Here is a 20,530-nt window from a genome sequence, read left to right on the forward strand (position 1 = left end):
TGGGATGTCGCTTGTGAAGTTACACACTTAAAAATTGATTGCAAAAGTTTTTTTACTTAGCATGTAATAGAGAAAAACAATGTGTGTTAATTTTTCAAAGCCCTATCTTTACTATGTTATTCAAACATTTAGAACTGTATTAATAACAATGTGTATTTAACCCACAGGCTAAATATTTAGTTAGCACACTAACGAGTTAATTTGGAACTAAATATTTAGTTGGTAAACAAAATATTTTGTTCAGACCTAAACAGTTAGTTGGAAACTAAATGTTGTATTTTCAATCTAAATATCTAATTTGTAAACTAAATATTTAGTTTGCCAATTAAATGTTGAATCGAGAACGGTAACATTTAGAATTTTAAGAATTATAATATGATGAAAAAAATCGCTTGGAAGAATTAACATCCATCTTTCTCTCTCTATGACAGTTTAAATAAACCAAACATATTACTGTTAATTTCTTCCTGTTTAACTTTACAAGTGGTACCCCATTAAGAGCAAAAATCAGGTTCAAAGCTCAACCTATCTAAACCTGATATTCTTGCGTGCAGTGGCCACTAGATGTCGCCATTTCTACCTGCCTTCATTCTATCCTTGTGCTTCTTCCCTTCCTTCTTGCCGTCGGCTGAAGGGTCACGTGACACTGTTGTCAGGTAACAGCATGGCGGACTCGCACGTTGAGCCTCTTCACAAATTGTATCGCTTATCCAGCTAACCCCGCTGTGACAAGAAAAACATCTTTTCAGCCGGCGAAGCCCGAAGACACGGCATAATGGAGGAGGAAAACAAACTGCAGTTCCCGTCTCTACCCGCGACAAAGGAAGAGCTTCTGGTGAGAGACCAGCTTGGCGAGCGTACACTGCCTGTTAGCAGCTAACCTAAGCTAACAAACAGCCTTATTTTCAGCAGGAGAAAATATGCGCTCATATGGGCTTTTTGTGGGACATTTTGCGGATATGACCCAGTGTTGTTGATAGGCGAAAAACTGTTTGTGTTTAAAACCTTTATCGTCGATGCATTTCTTGACGTAATCAACACCGAGAAGCTAACAAGCGTTAGCCACAAATACACACATCAAAATAAACTTGGAGTAATTGTCCTCTCGGGCTCTAAACTTGCTTATACGTCTTCCTGTTGCAGGACTGGGCTTATCCGATGAGGAGAGAAATGCAGGTATGTTACATTCCTGCATGTGGGACATTTACAAAAGGTTTTTACGCCTAAACAAATACAATTTTGCGGATCTGGAAGCTACACATTTACATTATGTCAATGTTTAACTTGTCGATTTCATCTGCTTAGATAATGAATGGGTATATAGCAATATGTTCAATGTTCATCGATTAAGATTAGGCATAACATTATAGCCATTTGCCTAATAGTTTGTTGGTTTCTACATTGCAGCTTCTCAAAAATGCATTCCCTTTAATTCAAATTCAGTTTAAAAATACTTTATTTATCCCAAAAAGAAATTAAATGTTGGTGAAACAAATTTTATTAAAGTATCTTCAAAGAGTCTTTATAGATGGGGATGCTGTGGGCAGGATGGATCTGCAGTAGTAGTCAGTCTTGCAACAAATCTAAGAGGCCTCTGACTGAAGAATATTGCTGTATGACAGTCTGATGCCTGTCACAACAAGCTCTGTTTCCAGGCAGAAGAGATGATGTTCCTCAGTGACATGTCAATGGTGGATCTAGTAGTCCATGCTCGCTATCTCTGCCACATTAGTAAATCTGCAACCTGTCTCTCTGCATTTATAATATTTTCTGGGCCCTTTTGGTTTCCACTACATCTGCCAGTGTAAAAACAAATCACCAGCATAGGAATTTACCCCAGAAAAGGGGTCTGGCAGGTTGGTAGTACATGTTTAGACACCAGGAACATTTGAATAGAGTTTTATGGAGAGAGAGCCATAAATTACATATTACAGCTATCTGTTTAGTAAAGGGAAGTAATTTCTTCAAAGCAATATTTTAAGATAATAAATTATGTTCTGAGGCACAAATGAAAGCAAAAAGAACCCCTGTGGATCATTAACAGTTTAAAGTGCCACTGCTCTAGATAATATTTCTTTAGAACCTGTTTTTAAGCTTTAATTATTGAAATTAAAAGTCTATGATCATTAGCGCTTTCCTCTAACTAAGTAATTTAAATTTCCTCCCAGTGTTAATGCCAGACTGTAATTGTGACAACAGGAGCAATTGCTTCAGAAGTGAGAGTTTTATATGTTGGCAAATTCCTGTAAGATTAGGTACACATACTTAGACCTGTTTGTAGCAAATTTACAGAAGTCTAATCGCTGGGATATAATTGCAGTTAGCAATTGTAGTTTTATTTCTGTAATCACAACATTTTTATTGCAACAGGAGCCTCTCCCAGAATGAGTGGCTGTCCTGTACATTCATTGAAATGCCTGCAGAGGGAGGAGTTATGACTCAGCCAATGTATTTTTAGAAATTTCCCTTTTTAAAATTAAAACCGTACAAGGCTAAATCAGAACATTCTGGATCACATGGTTAAAATTCTCCTTGTCAGTGTATGCTGTGTGTTTCCCAGATAAGCGATGTATTCCACTGTCTGCACATAACTGAACAGAAAATAAAGGCTACCTTCTTCTATTGCACCTCTGAAGCTCTTGTGCCCATTGTTAATTTTTTCAGCAGATTACTCAGACTGGACAGACCAGCCTTTACCCCTCAGTGGTCATAATGTTATGCCTGATCAGTGTTTTGTCTGCAAAGCATGATTTAATTTATGCTACTTTTCATTTATTGCTGCGAAACAGTTTTCTTATAAATGTGACATTAAAAGATAGAAATCTTATCGTACCATCTGTCAGACAAGCACAGCGCTGCTGTACTTTGTGTGCAGCGTAGCAGCTAAACCATGAAATGTAGCTGTACTTTCTGATGGTGTGTCATTATGTATATTTCTGTTCAGGAGATTTTACCTGGACTGTTTTTAGGGCCCTACTCTGCTGCAATGAAAAGCAAGGTAATGCTTTAAAGTTTTACCTCCCGAATAAACATGCACATTTCTAAAAACAAATAAACATGGTTTTAATTGTACCTCTCAATGTTTTGTCTTCTTCTAGCTGCCAACTCTTGAGAGACATGGCATAACACACATCATTTGTGTTCGCCAAGACATTGAAGCCAATTTCATCAAACCCAATTTCTCTCATAGATTTAGGTAAGGTAACACACATATAATATGCTCAGAACACAATATGCTTATTGTTTGAGTTAATCTAATTTCATATATTTCTTCTAGATATCTTGTTTTAGATATTGCTGACAATCCAGTAGAAAATATAATTCGTTTTTTTCCTATGGTAAGTCATAGGCGTGGCCCTGTAGAAAAAAAACACACATTTTATTCACTCTAAGAGCATTGACATTATTTACAATACACTGTCTTTTATTTAATTTTTGCAGACTAAAGAGTTTATTGACAGCTGCTTGGCAACAGATGGTAAGTTTCCCTGCTGTTTTGTTATGTTTAAATATTTTTCTGTTCAATTAAGTGACCCTTGTTTTGCTCCTGTAGGAAAGGTGCTGGTTCATGGTAATGCAGGGATATCGAGAAGGTGAGACAATACTTTGTTGTATGTTTTTAATGTCAAGTCAAAAAACACAAGAGGCTCCTAAAGTGAAGGTGCATTAAGGGCTAGATAGCAGATCAATAACACAATATGTAAATAGCCACACGATCAATGTCATTACATAATACCTCTGTTACGGTATTCAATAATTTTACTGAACTCTGACCCAGAACCACACAGCATTCTAGGAGATGGAGGCAGAGGAAAGACTGTAGCTGCTCAACCTCTCACGGCCAGCTGAGCAAGGTTGATGGCATCAACTAACTCAGTCTCTGGTTACCTACCATCAACCTGTTGAGTAACTTTGGCAGTAGCAGTTTAATGTTTGCCCTCATAATTGCTTACAAATGAACAACAGTGTGCTTAAAATAGGAAAGATCATGCTAGCAGTTTAGTATTTCAGATATTTAAAACAATAAACTAATCAATAGTTATTGACGTTATCTTCCTGGCCTCGGTGCATCTCAAGAAAATGAAATGGATTTAAAAATAAAACTTAAATATTTTGAAAAATATTTAAGAAGAAACTCACTAATTCAAACGATATTTTCCATATCTCTGTTAATATTACTGAGTATGGTTTACAACATTAAAAAAATAATCTATGTATATTAGAATTTTGGGTATATTAAAAAACAGATTCTTTTTATGAAATGAAACATTTTTAGCTCTGTAATGTTTTACATATTCACTGATCAGTAGTTTTCTATTCAGAAAATAAAATTGAATCATTTGTTTGAATAACAATATTATGTTTACTTCTTGTAGTGCTGCCTTAGTGATTGCCTACCTTATGGAAACATTTGGGATGAAGTACAGGTAATTTGCTTCCTCTCATTTTTAGTCAAAACTAGTAAACATTGCCACAAAGTCTTTATCATTGCAGTTTATAAATCTTTCAAATTAACTGACTGTAATTGCAGGGATGCATTCAGCTACGTACAGGAGAGGAGATTTTGCATCAATCCCAACGTAGGTTTTGTCCACCAACTGCAGGTAAGACACTATTAAACCTGATTTACCCAGTTAGCAAGTATGTGAGCATATCAAAAAATCTTGATATGGTTATGTTTTAATCTGCGTCAATCTTAGGATTCTATTAACATTTGTTATGCCACTGCAATGTATAGTTATTATTGCAGTGGCAATTAATATATGTATGTTGAATAACCAGAATAGGTAATTGTACTCTGGATACTTTTTCCATAGTACATATTTGAGTTTATAAACCCATAAATTGATGATAAAATACAAATTAACAGTATTGATATGAGACTCAGTGAATTGGAGTATAAGCCAAAGGATTGCTGTCACTTGAATTATTTGGTCATTGTAGTTATGAGGATTTACTTTGACTCTTTTTGCAGGAATACGAAGCAATCTATCTGGCCAAACTGACCATTAAAATGATGTCACCAATAGAGTTGGGAAGGTCGTTTTCTCTACAAGCTGGGATGCCAGGTTTGTTCCAGATGAGCCATCTCTGGTTTGTAAAAATGGACCAGTGTTTTAAAAAATAATTCTTCTAATCATTGCTTAGAGCAGTGGTGACCAAAGTTTCTTCCACAGTGCCTGCAAAGATGTAGTTTCTTTTTGTGTCTTTTGATATAAAACAACCGTTATGTGAATGGTGGGAAGTTTCATTTGTGACCAAATCACAATATTTATTTGACAGGAAGTCGCAAGCGCAGCCTGGAGGAGGATGAAGATTTTGGAGCAATGCAGGTCACAACAACACAGAACGGCTGAGCTTTACGGACTTTAAGCTGTGTGGCACTGTGCACTCTTTTCTTCATGTTTTTTACATTTTTAATGGGATTAAAAATGTAAATATTTGAATTTTTTCTAAGGGGAATGGGAAAGAGGGTGGGAGGACAGCTTATCCATGCCTGAGACATGGAGTACTGATGAACAATGGTCAAAATGGATAACCATTTTATTATTTGAGCAGTATGCACTGATGGGAGGTTTTTTTTTTGTTTGTTTTTTTTTCGCAGTTTTATAGTATTTAAGCATTTTGCATTTGCAGCGGGACAGTATTGCAATAATGCACTTTGAATACTTGAATTAGTGAAAATAAACTGATCGGGGATGTCTGCATAAGGGAGCGAAGAGAAGATGTCACCCAGCAGAGGACAAAAGGAGTAGCTATGCCTTATTTCAGAAGTCATAAGGTGATGAACTAATAAGGCCTAACAGTCAAGAACAGAAAAATGCTAAACACTGCTTAATAAAAACAAGTACTGAGTACTATAGTAATGTCTTCATTATTTATGTACTTCTACACTTTCTTCAACGCTTGTTTTCCAGCAATTGGTGGACATTAACATTTTTCAGTCAGCCTTTAGGTGTAAATCAAAGATTTAAAAAGTTTTTCAGTTCAATATATATATATATATATTTTTTTTTTTCATGATTTTGCTTGCATCTAAAGCTACCAAATTGAAATTGCCAGAAAAAAAAAAACTTTTTAATGACTATGGTGCTATTTTCCAGCATATGACTGAGTGGAAAGAAATGTGTGATGGACAGAAGCAGAACTAGTCTCAAAAGGAATTAGGCATTTAACAATGGGGCAGAAATTTAAGCATTTTGTGTCCATTGAGCATACCACTGATGCAGTAATTTATGCAAAAGGAGCCCCTACAAACAAATTGATCTATTGAGTAATTTCATAGCAGAAAAATGTGAAACTCTTGATCAAAGAATATTTTATTGGATTTACATTTGGAAATAAGTTATTTTAAATACGTTCCCCAGAATAAAAGCATAATTATAAAACAACTACAAAACCTTAAATAAAAGTGAATTTACAAAAATCACTTGCCGTTTCTTTTACAAAATGATCAATGCTAAATCCAGTTAACCAACTAAAAAAACAAACACCCTCATCAAATTATTACTACTGCATTTGAATTTTTTTTTCTCCACTGGAAATAGTTGAACAGTCTTCATATATTCAAAACGTAATTCTCGGTACCCAACAACAAAACCGATATGCTGAGAAAAACAGCACTTCATACCAATCAGACAAGAAAAGTGAAACCCAAACAAAACCCAGATCTCAGGTTGGTTCCTCGTGAATGTCAATAGTTGCTATGAATTGGAGGCAGAAAACTCATCTTAGATCAAATTGTACAATGAGAATGTGTAGCTTAAAAGTAACATGGGACAAAGATTAACTTTTTTCCATATGACAAAAGCCAAATTTCATGTTTTTGTAGGATTGTCTTTACTTGTAGTGTAGCAGTCAAATTATGTTCTTTGTCCTTTTTGTACTCAATTACCCATTTACATAATACATACAATCTTTAAGACGGATGAAGGTAAAATAACAGCAAACACCCACCCTGGTGAGGTAGCAGCGATTACCAAAGGATGGATTATTGTCAAACTGAGCTTCAATGAACTGACACTCAAGTTTTCAGAAATTAAGATACCTTGTCAGGCAAGATAAAACCAAATCCCAGTTAGCTAGTGCTAAAGACCCCACTGTAAGTGCTGACATCAGATGTAAAAATGGTCCATGCCCCCAAAACGGAGGTGGTCAAAGCTGCAGCTCTCCTCAGTCGAAGAATCTGCACTGCATGTAAGTTTCATCCAAGGAGGCATATCCGAATTTTTGGTAGAAAGCCACGTTTTTGGGTTTACATTCCAGAGTGATTTTGTAGCAGTTAAGTTTTTTGCTAAGAAGAGTAAGCGTTGACACTAACCTGCAAGAAGAAAGAGACAAGCTATTTTATGTACAGCGGCTGTCAAAGGTAAAAATACCACTTAAAATATAACAGGTCTTGTGATGTAATTATGAGACTACAACTGACTCAAAAAAAAGCCATTCTGTGTCTGATCTTTTTTAAGTTTTGGGAAAAACATTAAATTTTTAGAATTCCTACATCATTCCATAATTAAATTGACATCACACTATATGAGGAAGAAAACTAAAATGATTTCTCCTGATCTCACTATTTCACATGACGAAAACATGACATTTTACAAGGATTGTGCATACTTTTGAAAGCCAGTAAAGTTTTCGTCAATTTTGTGCTTGTACACATTCACTCTGACTAAATGCTACTGCAGCACTAAAGCAAATATTTATACTTTATCTCTTTCATAAGTATAAAAGCTAGTGGGCTGTCAGGTTTGCACAGGCCTACTCACAGTTTCCCGAGCTGCTTCCCTCTGCATACGTCACTGACAACCACCTCCTCCACCCGGCCTCTCTACAAATAAAATAAAGCAGCAGATCTTCATTTTGTTCATTTTAAGAATCTGTTGTTTTACAAGGTGAAATTTATTCGTCTCGATTTTAGAAAAGCAATATATATGTAAAAAAAAAAAAAAGAAAAAACAAGCTGACTGAATATTTGGCTGCTAATAATCAGTGCATTAATGTGTAACTATTAAGTGGTGATAGGCAAAATCAAAAGAAATCTGGATTACTCAAGCTTCCTGATCAGTGTACTGTACCTTGGCACAGGAATGAATAAATTTGTGTTCAATGATCAGTGTAGCTGTGGCGATAATTTGTCCCAGGTTTTTGTCCTCCACGACGACAACATAGTAGTTTCCTGTCATCTTCATGTGCTTGAACTTACCTAAAACAAACAGAAAACCTTTCTAAAAGACAAACCTTTTTTTATTAATGGTTTTCCTTCTAGCGTGTTTTCTACAATGTGAGCTACAATGTTTATATTGTGACTGCCCCAAGGCCTTTTCCACCACTTCTCAGTGTGTATTGCCTATTGTGGTGTTCCTTCCCAGGAAAACTGGAACCAGTTTGTGCACAGAAGGAAGTTTGATTTGATCCCTGAAACGTATCATTCTGAGTTTCGACTACAGTATAGTTTCGTCCAGTCTTACCTGGTTTTTCTCACCTGTTGCTAAAATATACAATATAAATATATATTGTTGAATTAAATGACAAGTATCTAATTGCTCATGTGTGTGGCAATGTTGCAGATGTAGGCTTTAATGAATTTAAAAGTGGTAGCAAGATTTACAGTCAAAGACTTTGAAAAACCTAATGGTAAAATCTTTAAGAGGTTAATTATTTTTGCAGCATTAAGTGTGACTTACTAACAAACTGCTCTGGCGTGACATCGCCTGTCTTGGTAAGTTGAGCTAAAACGTCAAAGAATCCTGGAAAACAAAAGCAACAAAGGAAGAGAATTACACCTCCCTGTCAAATTGAAAATATGATTCAAGTCTAATGAAGTATTCTGATTTTTATATATATATATAGATGAGAGAGAGAGATCTGATGTAAGTAATTCTGACTGACCTTTTTCAAAATCTGCTGTACACAGTGGCCTGAGCTCCAGGTCATCTCCTGGGTTGGTTGGTGAGATGGGAGGGGAGAAGGACACGGTGTTGCTGTTCCAGTCCAACTCCTGAAGCAAAGAGGGATCAAAAAGTGGAGACTCGTCCAGCAGCATTCCACAATCTCTGTCTGGAAGACACACAGACATCAAATTTAAAATAATGGTATTGTAAGAGACTAAACCTTAACACATTGTTGTTCAGTTTAATTGGAAAACACATACATGTCAGCTTGTTCAGCCCGTTAAGGAATATATTTGCTCTGCGACACAAAACTTTGACCTGTCCACAATAGCTTCCTCCTGTGAAACATATTCAGCCCCTGAAGATTACGAAACAAGTTGAACAAGATTACAGTCGCACCTACAACCAACACGCATCCTTTGACAGAATGACGCTCCATTCATGAGTCCATTCAAGTTTCCAGGATGAGGTCAGGGACAGTCCAGAATGTCCACTCTTAAGTGGTCCATTTCTTTTCCCGATTTAGCCCAACCTTCAATTGAGTTTCCATGTTAATACGATGTAGTTTTACACTTTATTGCTCTTAACCCATCTATGAGCCAGAACACACAGTTACACAAGGATGTGAATCAGTAACTGAATCTATCAGTAGCACATTGTAAACTACGTATCCTTGATAACACAACGCCTTCATTGACATAAATATTTAAAAAGTAACATTTGTTAGGGTTCAATGACTTTTGTCCTACTATACCTACACGAGGCCACTTTAACCCGTTTCCATTAACTTCTACTTCCCGGTGTACAAAATACAACTAAATGTTGGTAACCGAGCAGAACTGTTAGCTTACCAGTGAAAACCCCAGTGAGATACTGTCCAGCTGAATTCCCACCCGGATATAATGATACGCGTTAGTTCTGAATGAGGCTGGGCTTCATGCTTACGCAGAGCACCGGGGCTGTTGTGTCTGCTGCTTCCGCCCAACAGCGTATGACGTGGCATACGCTGTTGATGGGAATTGCGGCTCTTCGTTTGGGATCCGCATCATTTGGCTCAAACGAAGTCAGTTCGCCTCTCATCGTGGGTCAACATCAAGCCATGCTTTGACACGTATAGAGATTCCCAAAATTAGGACTTCGAAATGATCTGTGCACTATGACATCTCAGTAAAATTACTTTGGAGTGAAGGAATCGTTTGACAATTTTTAACGATTTTGAGCTGGCATATTGAGTTGGATCAGTCATGACCAACACATCTCTATGAGTTTAAGGGTGCAGCCTAATGACATCAGAAACAATCCAACTATGGCAATCTAAATAGATACTACAGCAGTTCCGCGTCCTTTTTTGATTCCACCCTCAGGAACTTTGACATCCATCAAACAATTTTGTAGGAGCCATAAGCTCAAAGGTGATTCAAAAATGCATTTGAAGGAATTTCATTTTAGAGACTATGTTCTTTAAAACACAAAAAAGGGGGGGAAAATACACATTTCTTCAAAAGCTGCAGCTCTGTTTATTGAGTCTTTCATATCAACATATTTTACAAAAACTAGATTTACAGAAATTAACTAAACCATCCTTGATTTAGGCACAAAATATGGGAAAGCTCAATCCAAAAAAAGAAAAAAAAAATTCTGATTCTTGATTAAATCAGTAATAGTTATGAAAGGAAACCATGAGCAGGTAAAAGTAATGGGCTTTTAAAGTTGCTAAGTAAAAAATTGAAAAAAAAAAATCCAGTTTCTGGATTATATATTTATATACCACTCCCGACCAAGAGAACTAAAATTAGTACAAAATAAAATAAAGAATTACAACACTTTAGCTTCTAGGGTAAGCTTTAGGACTGATCTTTGGTGTATGGACACAAAATGGCTTGTCAACATTTCATGCATTTTGAAAATGTCTTTTTTAATACACAGCAGTGATTCACAATCCCCACTCTTTTGTCTATTGATATGTCTCAATCAGGAACGCATTCAAGCTTCAAGAGACAAAGTTTCTGTCCATTGGTGTACTTTTAAAACAAATTAAGTTAGCAGCTTTTAAGGTTTTCCTTTTTAGTTTGCAGATTACACAATGGCAGCACAAATGAGTTACCCAGTAGTCTTTTTATAGATCTTAATTTAATCCATTTATAGAAGTTAAACAAGCACAACATTTTAGGTCCAGTAACTTGCTGAGGTACTAAAATCATTTTTTTTTATAGGTAAGGTATTCAAGATTCTCACCTGTGACTTAACATCCGCCAGGAATATGCAGCAAGTGCAGCTGCTGCAGACTAAGCAACTTTAAACCCTACAAATATCGCTTACGACACCACACTCAGCTGAAAACATTTACCTGCTCATCAGTTGAGGGTCATTTTAAAAAAAAGAGAGGAAAACACCCAGTGTACTTGCACAAAAAAAATGTTATCTGTCCCCATTTGCTGGAAATCAGTATCAGTAAAAGATTTACATGCCAAACTTTAACCATCTTGTTAAATAACAAAATGCAAACTGTTTACAATGGGTGACATAACACTTAACACAGAACAACCCTTGTGGGTCAAAACAAAAACACTGTTTGCAGCATTTCTTTTGATAGAAACATTCATGGTTGACTGAAAGGCTGACCAATATTAAAGTGACATTCTCTTACTTCAAGGTAAGAAATAAAAGCTTTGCTACTTATTTCACAGTTGAAACTATTCAAATGTACACACAAATGGATCAGATGAATTTCTTCATCAGGAATATGCTGTTTCTGCCATTAGCAAAGCAAGAGACCAAAAGTAATAAAAAGACTCATAGAAGCTTCATCTAGAAATGACACTTTCTGACGAAGCTCAAAAAAAAAAGTTCTTGTAATTGTGTTTGAATGCAAAATGTGCTCATTTTTGACAGCCAGTCCAAATATTGACAGATGCTGTCTAAGCTGGTGGTTGCAATGTGTAGCATGTGAAGAGAGGGCGCTGCAACCTTGCAAGTCTTTGACTTGCCACAACCCATCACTTTCTATTATGCTCCAAATACTCAGGATGGAATAGCAGAGGCCACTTTCAATAGTCTCGCCTTCTTCAGGCTGCCCAGAACAGTCCACAGGCCATATTTCCAATGCTTTTTAATTAAGAGTTTTACAAAGGTGATAACTATTGACTAGATCAAATGGGGAAAGGCTGAAATAGGCCTTGTTGCCTCTTAAGATGATGAAGTAGTATACTTTCTTGCTCAAGTCCTTTATGCGTTTCAGGGTGCAGGTTCCTCTTGGTGTTGCATGCGTCTTTCTGCAGCTTCTGCCATGGTTCTACGCCTCAGCACAGTGGAGTCCGGTTGTGTGAGAGAGTCCTCTTCTAGTCTGGGCAAGTCCTCCTCATAATCTTCTTGACCCTTGTTTAGAAACCTCCTACATGGAGGAGGAGAGCCAGGAAGAACCGTTTTGAAAGTAAGTTTAACATAAAAAAGGTAACCGGCAGAAACCTAAGACATCTCATGTAGATCTGACTTTTTAAAATGAAAAAAATTAAACATGCAATAAATGTTTTATAATCACTTTTTTACTATTTTGCTTCCACTAAATTTATTTCAACATCCAAACAAATTGGATCGGATTTGAACTTCAGTGTATCTCTACTCAAATGTAATAAAGCCAACCTGCGCGCTTGCTGGAGCATTTCTTCTTTTCTCAGCTTTAGCATCTTCTGCCTCTCCTCGGCAGACTTGGAGAAGCGACCTCCTCTGGCCTCCATGTTATCTGACTCACTTGTGCTCTGCTCTGCTTCTCCGCTGGGACCTGGCTGCTCATCTTCTGCTTGGTTCCCCTGGAGCGGACCACGCTCTATGGCCTAACAACAAGAGGAAAATAAGAACAAGAAGAGAATACCTACAACACAAACCTGCATGTTAATATGGAAAACACAACATGAAATATGGCTTCGCTAACCTGTGTAGGGAAAGGCACCTGGATTCGTCCTTCCAAAATGTTGTCTGTTGTGACCTCAACAGAACGGGTCAGCTGCAGGTCCTGAATGACCAGGTAGGAGGGCACCTGAGGGAACATCTCCTGAATCTGATGGGCCTTTTGAACCAGAAACACATTATTAAGTTTTTTTGTTGCGATATTTATTTTTTCCAGGTGTGTTAGAATACATAATATAAAAAAAAGAATTCAGACTTTTTCAGAAACAAATTTCCAAAGTTGTTTTGAATACAAAAATTCACTACTATGCAACCATTTTTACAGTCATCAGGTTTTGTAAATGGAACAAAAAAATGCAGATTGTAAGGAAGTATGGAATGCTAATAAAGCATGATTAGAAAGATCGAGTAACAGATAGTTCAGCGATTTATTTTTGTTCAACCAAATGAGGAAAAAAACAGGTTCTGGAAAATCTCTCAATTCTTTTTCTCTTTTTAGGAGTTTCAGGTGAAGCACAAGGATCCATATGACTTTCAAAGTAGAAACTTAGAAGTTCTGCAACAGTTATTTTGTTCAGAAATATCTCACAATTAATACAAAAATATCTTTATGATCTCAATGTTTAACCTTTGCTATCCAACATACATTTACATCAAATTAAGAAAACGTTTCAACAAGTGTTGAAGATAGGCCAAAGTGACAAGGGCAAGTACATGTGATGATAAATAATTAAGACTTACCATGGCCATAAGCTGGGAGTTGTTAGCCTGAGCCATGCCCAAGATATTAGTAGTATGCATTACTTCAACAGAAAAACTGGGCAGCCAGCTGGCAATGCGAGATCCTGCAAGAACATGTAGGCAGAAAACAACAGCTGAGTCTTGGTTTCCTCCACAACTCCATGCTGGATCTGTGTCTGGCAGACTTACCATCAAAGTGGAAGAAGTGATTGTGTTGGTTGATGTGTGGCCGAGTTTCTGGAGCAGCACCTACTGGGCCAATGTTGTCTTCCAGCCCAGGACCCTGCTGCTGGTTTCCACCCAGAGCTCCGTCCCCGTTAATGTTCAGAGATGTTCGACATGTGGGACATGACGTGTCTTGCTCAAGCCACGAACGCAAGCAAGAGCTGAAAAGCCACCATCCAGATATTATGCATTTGCTTATTGCATAAGACCTGTTTTGGCCAGCACATTTTTGTTAACGACTTCATCCCAAAGGTTTAATCTCCTGGTCCAAAACAAGGGTTTAAAAACAAATATAAAATACAGAAACATTGGCTTGTTTACTTGTGGAAAAGATGGCCACAGGGCAGTTTCCGTGCTGTTAGCATGGTGTCCCAGCAGATGGCACAATCGTCATCATTTGCAGCCAGTTCCTCTGCAGTAGCAACTGCAAACCTACACAAAATGCAATTTATACGGAAATATTTATAAGGACAAGTATTATTGGAAAATACTGTAGATAAAGGATTAAAAATGGCATGATTACAGTTTTAGCACCAAGATGTTTTAAAGTATTAGATTTTAGAAAAGGAAAGCACAATTGAGAGATCTCTTGACAATCCACAAAACAAAAATATTTTAAAAGTATAAAAACTTATTTACAGAAAAATAAAAGATACAGCTTTGCCATGCTTTTGCCAACACCTTTTGTTAAATCTTGAGGACATTTGAAGTATACAATTTAAATAAAGGGAACAATAAAGAGAGCATCATTTGATTCAGTACCTGGCCTCCATGTTGTTGATGACTCGAAGGTAGTTCTTGTGTCTGCGAATGCGCCGCTGGACCTCATGGAACAGATATCGCAACTGCATAAAGATAACCAAGCTCGCCATGGACAGCCAGATGTTACCAAACAGCTGTAACAAGATGAACATATAGATAGCTAAGATAGATGAACAGCAGAAGAGTTTTTTAAATTACATTTTTGAACTGTATTAGGTACAAAATGTTCATTATGTTCATTATGTAAAGCACATAATGAACACTTGTTTTCTGCAGTTTTCCATTCGTACATCTGATCTTGGTCTGTAAATGTACCTGGAGGGTTGTATGACTCAACATGCAATGAATGCCTCTATTCTTACAGTTGATCTTAGTTTGCTGTTCAAGACTCTCATTTCTAGCTCAGAAACTGGTTTTGATGTCCTGTCTCACCAGCATATGGATATGATGCATCAGATCCAGAAAGAGCATAGCCAGCTCCATGATGAAGTCTGTGTAGTAGACGTAGGTGCCTTTGCTCTCCCAGGTTCCTGGATGGTTGAGATCCCACAGATGGATGGAGTACCTGAGGATAAAACACAACTGTTAAAAACATAAAAAGGTATTCACTGAATTTGTTAAAAAAAAAGTTTTATATTTTCAAAAATAATCTGAATCTGTTGGGGGCATTTGTATTCAGCTCTTCTGAGATAAACCTTAAATTATATACACTGGGACTTTATTCACAAATGAAAAAAGCTATTAAGGCATTTAATTATACTGGATTTTGATTTAATAACAATTCTAATTAAGGCTTCTCAGAGTAAAAGAATACTCAAACCCAGTGATTTTTCAGATTTATATTTGCTAAGACAAAAAAATAAGCAAAAATAACCTTAAGCTCATTTATTCCTTTCTTTCCACTTCAAAATCATGCACAGCTCTGAATGATAATTAAATGCAAGGAAGGAAGTTGCTAAATTTAAAAGTTATGTCAGAGTTTGTGCTGAATTTCTTCAGGTTCTAACAGAACAAGAAGAAAATAAACATGGTTGCTAAGTTTACCTCATGTCTAAATGTGAGCTGGGCTTCATTGGTACCACTCCCAGGAGGGGGTGTCAGGGTTTTAAACAGACTTACCTCATAATGACATGTCCAGTGCGAACCGTCACCAACAAACACTGAAAAATAATATATACATTTTAACAATGTAGTTTCTCGTAAATCACTTTCCATACTGATCTCTACAAATCTTACAACTGCATTTTGGTTTTACAAACAAACTGTGAGAATACATTCAAAATCTTCATAAAATTTGGGGCCAAGAAAATCAAGAGAGAGAGAGGAGGGGGTGCTAATGAGATCATTTACAGATAAGATATTTTCCATGATGTCACCTTTGATTTAGATATTAATAACCTATAAAAATAGCACTAATTTGTTGCAACACATAGTTGAGGAACAGCTGGAACAAGTTAATTTATTCAAATGACAGGCCTCTCCATCTCACAACATTAGGAATTGATTAAACAATTAAATGTATTGATTGCAAAATATTTTAATCGAAACATTTACAGATTAACCAACATATATATTGTCAAATTACCAGACACTGCAAAAAAAAACAAACTGATTATTATTAATATAGATTGATCAAAGTTATTTTTAAATTGTAAAGAGTGTGCTCTCTAAAGTTAAAAAAAAACAAATTTTCATGTTTTAAATGGGGTGTAACTGAAGGCCATTACCTCTGCAGCCATAAAGGAGAGTGTGTGCATGCCATGGGAGGCTCCTAGCAGGCCACAGACCACAGCCAGGCCACAGCAGTCCAGGAGCAGGGAAACCAGCAGGCACAGCACTCTCACATGGCTGTTCATCGGGGTTGACGGGGAGAAAGAAAGCTACAGGGAAGAACAAAAAGCATTAGTATGTTGGGATTTTTTTTTTCTTTTTAGCTCGTGTTTTTCGGTCACTCATTGCAAATTAATATCACTACAAAATGCAGATTTCAAATGATTAGATTTTCTAGGCTAGCTTAATCCAATGCGAAAACCAAATTTCCCCTAAACGTAATAACCTGATCGGACCACTGTAAAGACAACGACTGCAGTCAGGTCAGAGTTTCCCGCAGAAAACCTGCTACGCTCGGTGGTGGGGGCGCTCAGGCAGCCCACCAAAAGCCCACCAGAAGCCAGCCGTGTTTTTTTCAGTTAAAAAATGTTAAAGTTGAAAAAATTGGGAGGTGCATGAGTATGTATCTTAATTTGATAGATAATAGCATGTTAGGCTAATGGGCAGATGCACACCCCCTTGTGCCCAGTTAAATCCATCACCTGGATTAATCCATCTTTAAAAAACCCAATATAAAATAAACAAACAACACTTAGACTGGTGGGGGTACAAGTAGAGCAAGTTGGGGTAAACCCAGCAGATGTTTCCCATAACTGGAAATTAATCTGTTGCATCACAGAATTTTAGACCACTGTTCTTCCCCCAGGTAGATGCAAATATTGATGAAATTATTTAACTTGTTCTATCCTATGGATGATTTATAATAATTGCTGCAACTAATTTTGTTTTCTCCCCTGAGAAAGTACAACTGGCCTTGTACATCTAACCAGTGCATCTCTCAGCAACCAGCTGACTGAGGAACATCAATTATCCCAAACCTGGTTCTACTGGAGATTTCTGCTAAAAATTAGAAAGACTTCAAGAAAACCTTAAAATGAATTAAAATTATTTAAAAAACACAAGTAATTCTGGCTCATCAGAACTAAAAACCTCACAATTTTATGTGTGCTCATTTCAGCTCATCGTGGCTGGTTTCCCACAGGCCATGCAATCCTGAAATGTTTCAAGGTCCACATTACTTATACAACTGTAAGCTTAATCTAAATATCTGTTACACATGGAAGGCAAAAGTGGATCAGTTTCTGCATATTTTAACAGCTCAGCTGCATGAAAGTAAACAGGTGTCTTGTGGGTTACAATATTTTCTCACATGACTTAAACGATCTTATCTTTGGTCTACAGCTGTTTAACCTGAATATCTGATCTTTACTGAAAACGTACATAAAGAGAAAAACCGGAAAGCATCTGGGTCTGACAACCACAAAGTAGCTTTAGGCCAAAATATTATGAGTAAAAGCAAGTCTACAATAAAACCCAAAAGACAAGGGGCGGGCAAATGTAGGCATACAAAGTAAAATATGTTCATGCAAGATATTTACAGTAATTACACAATAAGAACTGGTGGAAGAAACTACTATGGCCAGTCAACTTGCCATATTATGTGCAATATCAATTAAAAACCCTGTATAAAATGTCATGCTAGTCAGAAATTACATCTGACACCCTCCTCCCCGGCACAAACTAGTACAGGGCAAGTCAGTGTTGAGACTGAAACTGTATCAGTAAGCAAACAGGCCAGAACTTTGAGCTATTAATAGATCTACATTGACAGTTTCTGCAAAACTTTAAAAACAACTACTTAGAGTAATGTGAAGGTTTCTAGAGTACCGATCTCTAAACCCATGGTAGGGTGAATGACCATCAGAGTTCTTTAGTCTAATTTATTAGGCAGTCTGTCCCCCATCTGCCAGACCGTTTTCTTCACAGTTAGAACCTTTTGAAACGCAATACATTACAGTGATACACCCTGCAAGCAAACTGTCTTGTGGTTTCATTTCTATATTTGGCAACAAACATTACTGATATGTACACATAGTGAAAGAAAATCTCAATGTAAATCCTTTTGCTAACCAGTGCTAAATGTTTTCAAATTAGATTTGAGGGATGGGCATTGCTTTTGCATATTCAAATCATCCCTGAAATACACAAATTAGTGACATCCTTACAAATGGCGTTTTGATAAGCAGCCGTCTTTTTTGTGGTGTTTTTCACAAGCAATAGCATTGAAATGAACCACAGCACAGTCACAGGGCCCCAGTAATACATGTAGTTATTTGCCAACAGTCATGATAATTTTCCTGACCAGGATTAGTTTTTACAACACAATACACTGTTATGAAAACTTCCTGGAAATTATTCCAAGGCCATTCTGTATGGTAAAATACTACTTTGCCTTAATCTGTCAAAATCCTGTGAACCTTCAAAAGCAGCCAGTCACATAGTTAAAACGTATACATTTGAACATACTTACATATTCAAAGCGATCTTTGCAGAGCTGAACCATGAGATGGAGAAAGACCAAGGCTGAGAACCACAAACACCACATGACCACTTCTTCTACGGTTTGCACATTCAACACTCCAAATATGAAAATGAACTTGTAGAAGATAAAGTTCCAGAATTTATCCTTCAGATGCTGATGCATAAAAAGAAAAGACAGCAGATTAGGTCCTGATTCCCATTCGCAAATGCTTATTGTTATCTACAAAACCATGAAAAGGACAGTATGCAATTCTCAAACTATAACCCTCTGCAAGGAAACAATTCATAATACTTGTACATAATTTATGATTGTGATAATATTCTATATTGATTAGTAAAGTTATGCATAATGTTGTCAAAAACTATTCAACTAAAACATGAACTTCTTTGCAAGCACATCCACATACAATCTTTGGTTTTAAAAATAGCAAATCTTAAACAGAGAAATGGGTGAGGCTTGTTTAATATTTGCATTATATCCACCCGTGTTTTACTCAAACCAGAATACTTTCTCTGGCATGTTATTAAATTAACTTTCAAACATAGGACTTGTACTGATTGAAAACATTTGTGTTGCAAAATTGTAATGTTGAAAAGCACAATACACTGGACCATGGCAACACAAAACTTACCTGCTTCTCACTGACTCTGAGGGGCCCAAAAACCACATACTGAATCATTTTTGCAATTAACATCAAAGAGCAGCAAAATGTGTTCACCAGCACCTGTCAGGACACAAAAAAATGAAGTCCCCATTAATTTGGGTCATAAACAAACATGCTACTACAATATAGCAAAGTTGCAAAGTGGATGATACTCACCCATACAAACAGACTGTCTGTAATTAAATACCACAACACAGTTCTGGCCAGTTCTGTGTTTCCGACCGCACTGCTCAGATGTTCAAGATCAACATCAGAGGGAGCTGGCGTGTCATCAGTTTCCAAGGCCCCAAACCCTGGGTCAGTGACAGTAGTATAGGCACTGAAGATGCTGCCAACCAGCAAAGCCACACTCAGTGCAGTGTAGGTCTGCAAGCTGGGCCAGGGAAACCTCTCCAGAAACAGCAGAGGCATTTTGTGGTCTCTGGTCCACTTCTTTAGCTATGAAAATCGAGCGTCCACCAGCCTGTAAAAGCAGAAACAAGACGGCTAGCGTTAGCTCAACTTAAAAGAGCTAAGCGGAAAATATTACATAATCACACCACCTATCAAATAGCTGTGCTAATTTCAAGCCTGCTTCTATATCCACAATAAAACATAATGCAACATTCAAGTGTGACACACATAGCGCAAAATGTTGATAGAAAATAGGCCAAAAAAATAAAAATACAGTAGCTAGCGCTACCAAACGAAGCTAGCTTCCACCTAGCAAACAAGTATCAACACTTCCCTTATACATGAAGTGTAACCATTCATTTTCACTCGACGACAGACCATAAAAACAACGAGAATATGATCAGAATCACCAATAATTCTAACGAAAATACTACAGCAGAGGAAACGTTAAATATCAGATGCTAACGCCCTGATCATGAGTTATTTACCTGGCTAACGTTGCCCCATATTAGCTTACTGTAATATCAGCTACGTAGTTTCGCAGTGTGAGCAAACTTCAAACAACACTCAGTCACTTACAATTTGTCTCCGGCTTAATTAAACGTGAAATCCAGTGCTGTTTATTCTCAAGTGAGCCGTTCTTTCAGTTGAGAAAGAACACAGCAGTCGACAACATCGTCGTGTTTATTCCAGGGAGCACAGGCAGCTGGCTGAAGCTGGACCGAGAGCAGGCAGCGTCACCGGGACGGGTTTAAAGCCGCAGTAATGGAAAATACCGACCACCCTCACTGTGGC

At 37.1% G+C, this 20,530-nt stretch overlaps 3 protein-coding genes across 4 annotated transcripts; 1 reads left to right on the forward strand and 2 right to left on the reverse strand.

Moving 5' to 3' along the window:
• The first annotated feature begins 634 nt into the window (after positions 1-634).
• On the forward strand, positions 635-5,863 carry styx (serine/threonine/tyrosine interacting protein). The gene is made up of 11 exons (XM_055036947.1): positions 635-835; positions 1,144-1,176; positions 2,945-2,998; positions 3,099-3,196; positions 3,278-3,338; positions 3,442-3,478; positions 3,554-3,593; positions 4,377-4,427; positions 4,532-4,604; positions 4,976-5,069; positions 5,284-5,863. The coding sequence occupies exons 1-11, from the start codon at positions 776-778 to the stop codon at positions 5,355-5,357; spliced, it is 675 nt and encodes a 224-aa protein (XP_054892922.1). The 5' UTR covers positions 635-775; the 3' UTR covers positions 5,358-5,863.
• A 237-nt stretch (positions 5,864-6,100) lies between these two features.
• On the reverse strand, positions 6,101-9,935 carry gnpnat1 (glucosamine-phosphate N-acetyltransferase 1). Of its 2 annotated transcripts, none has more exons than XM_055036950.1 (6): positions 9,155-9,479; positions 8,893-9,060; positions 8,688-8,750; positions 8,079-8,206; positions 7,770-7,831; positions 6,101-7,321 (listed from the first exon to the last, which is right to left on the reverse strand). In XM_055036950.1, the coding sequence occupies exons 2-6, from the start codon at positions 9,044-9,046 to the stop codon at positions 7,174-7,176; spliced, it is 555 nt and encodes a 184-aa protein (XP_054892925.1). In that variant the 5' UTR covers positions 9,047-9,060; positions 9,155-9,479; the 3' UTR covers positions 6,101-7,173. The 2 variants fall into 2 exon arrangements, with proteins under 2 accessions (XP_054892925.1, XP_054892924.1); XM_055036949.1 differs by lacking the exon at positions 9,155-9,479 and adding an exon at positions 9,746-9,935 and having other exon boundaries at positions 6,102-7,321.
• Positions 9,936-10,387: 452 nt separating this feature from the next.
• Positions 10,388-20,484, reverse strand: LOC129364308 (E3 ubiquitin-protein ligase AMFR-like). The gene is made up of 14 exons (XM_055036873.1): positions 20,315-20,484; positions 19,499-19,805; positions 19,310-19,402; positions 18,667-18,831; positions 16,253-16,405; positions 15,645-15,685; positions 14,958-15,090; positions 14,526-14,659; positions 14,085-14,195; positions 13,728-13,924; positions 13,539-13,642; positions 12,823-12,957; positions 12,534-12,724; positions 10,388-12,285 (listed from the first exon to the last, which is right to left on the reverse strand). Exons 2-14 carry the CDS (start codon positions 19,751-19,753, stop codon positions 12,129-12,131), a joined length of 1,869 nt encoding a protein of 622 aa, XP_054892848.1. The 5' UTR covers positions 19,754-19,805; positions 20,315-20,484; the 3' UTR covers positions 10,388-12,128.
• Positions 20,485-20,530: the final 46 nt, after the last annotated feature.

Source organism: Poeciliopsis prolifica, unplaced genomic scaffold (genome assembly GCF_027474105.1).
Source record: "Poeciliopsis prolifica strain line A6 unplaced genomic scaffold, Auburn_PproV2 SCAFFOLD011, whole genome shotgun sequence".
NCBI classification, from domain to species: Eukaryota; Metazoa; Chordata; class Actinopteri; order Cyprinodontiformes; family Poeciliidae; genus Poeciliopsis; species Poeciliopsis prolifica.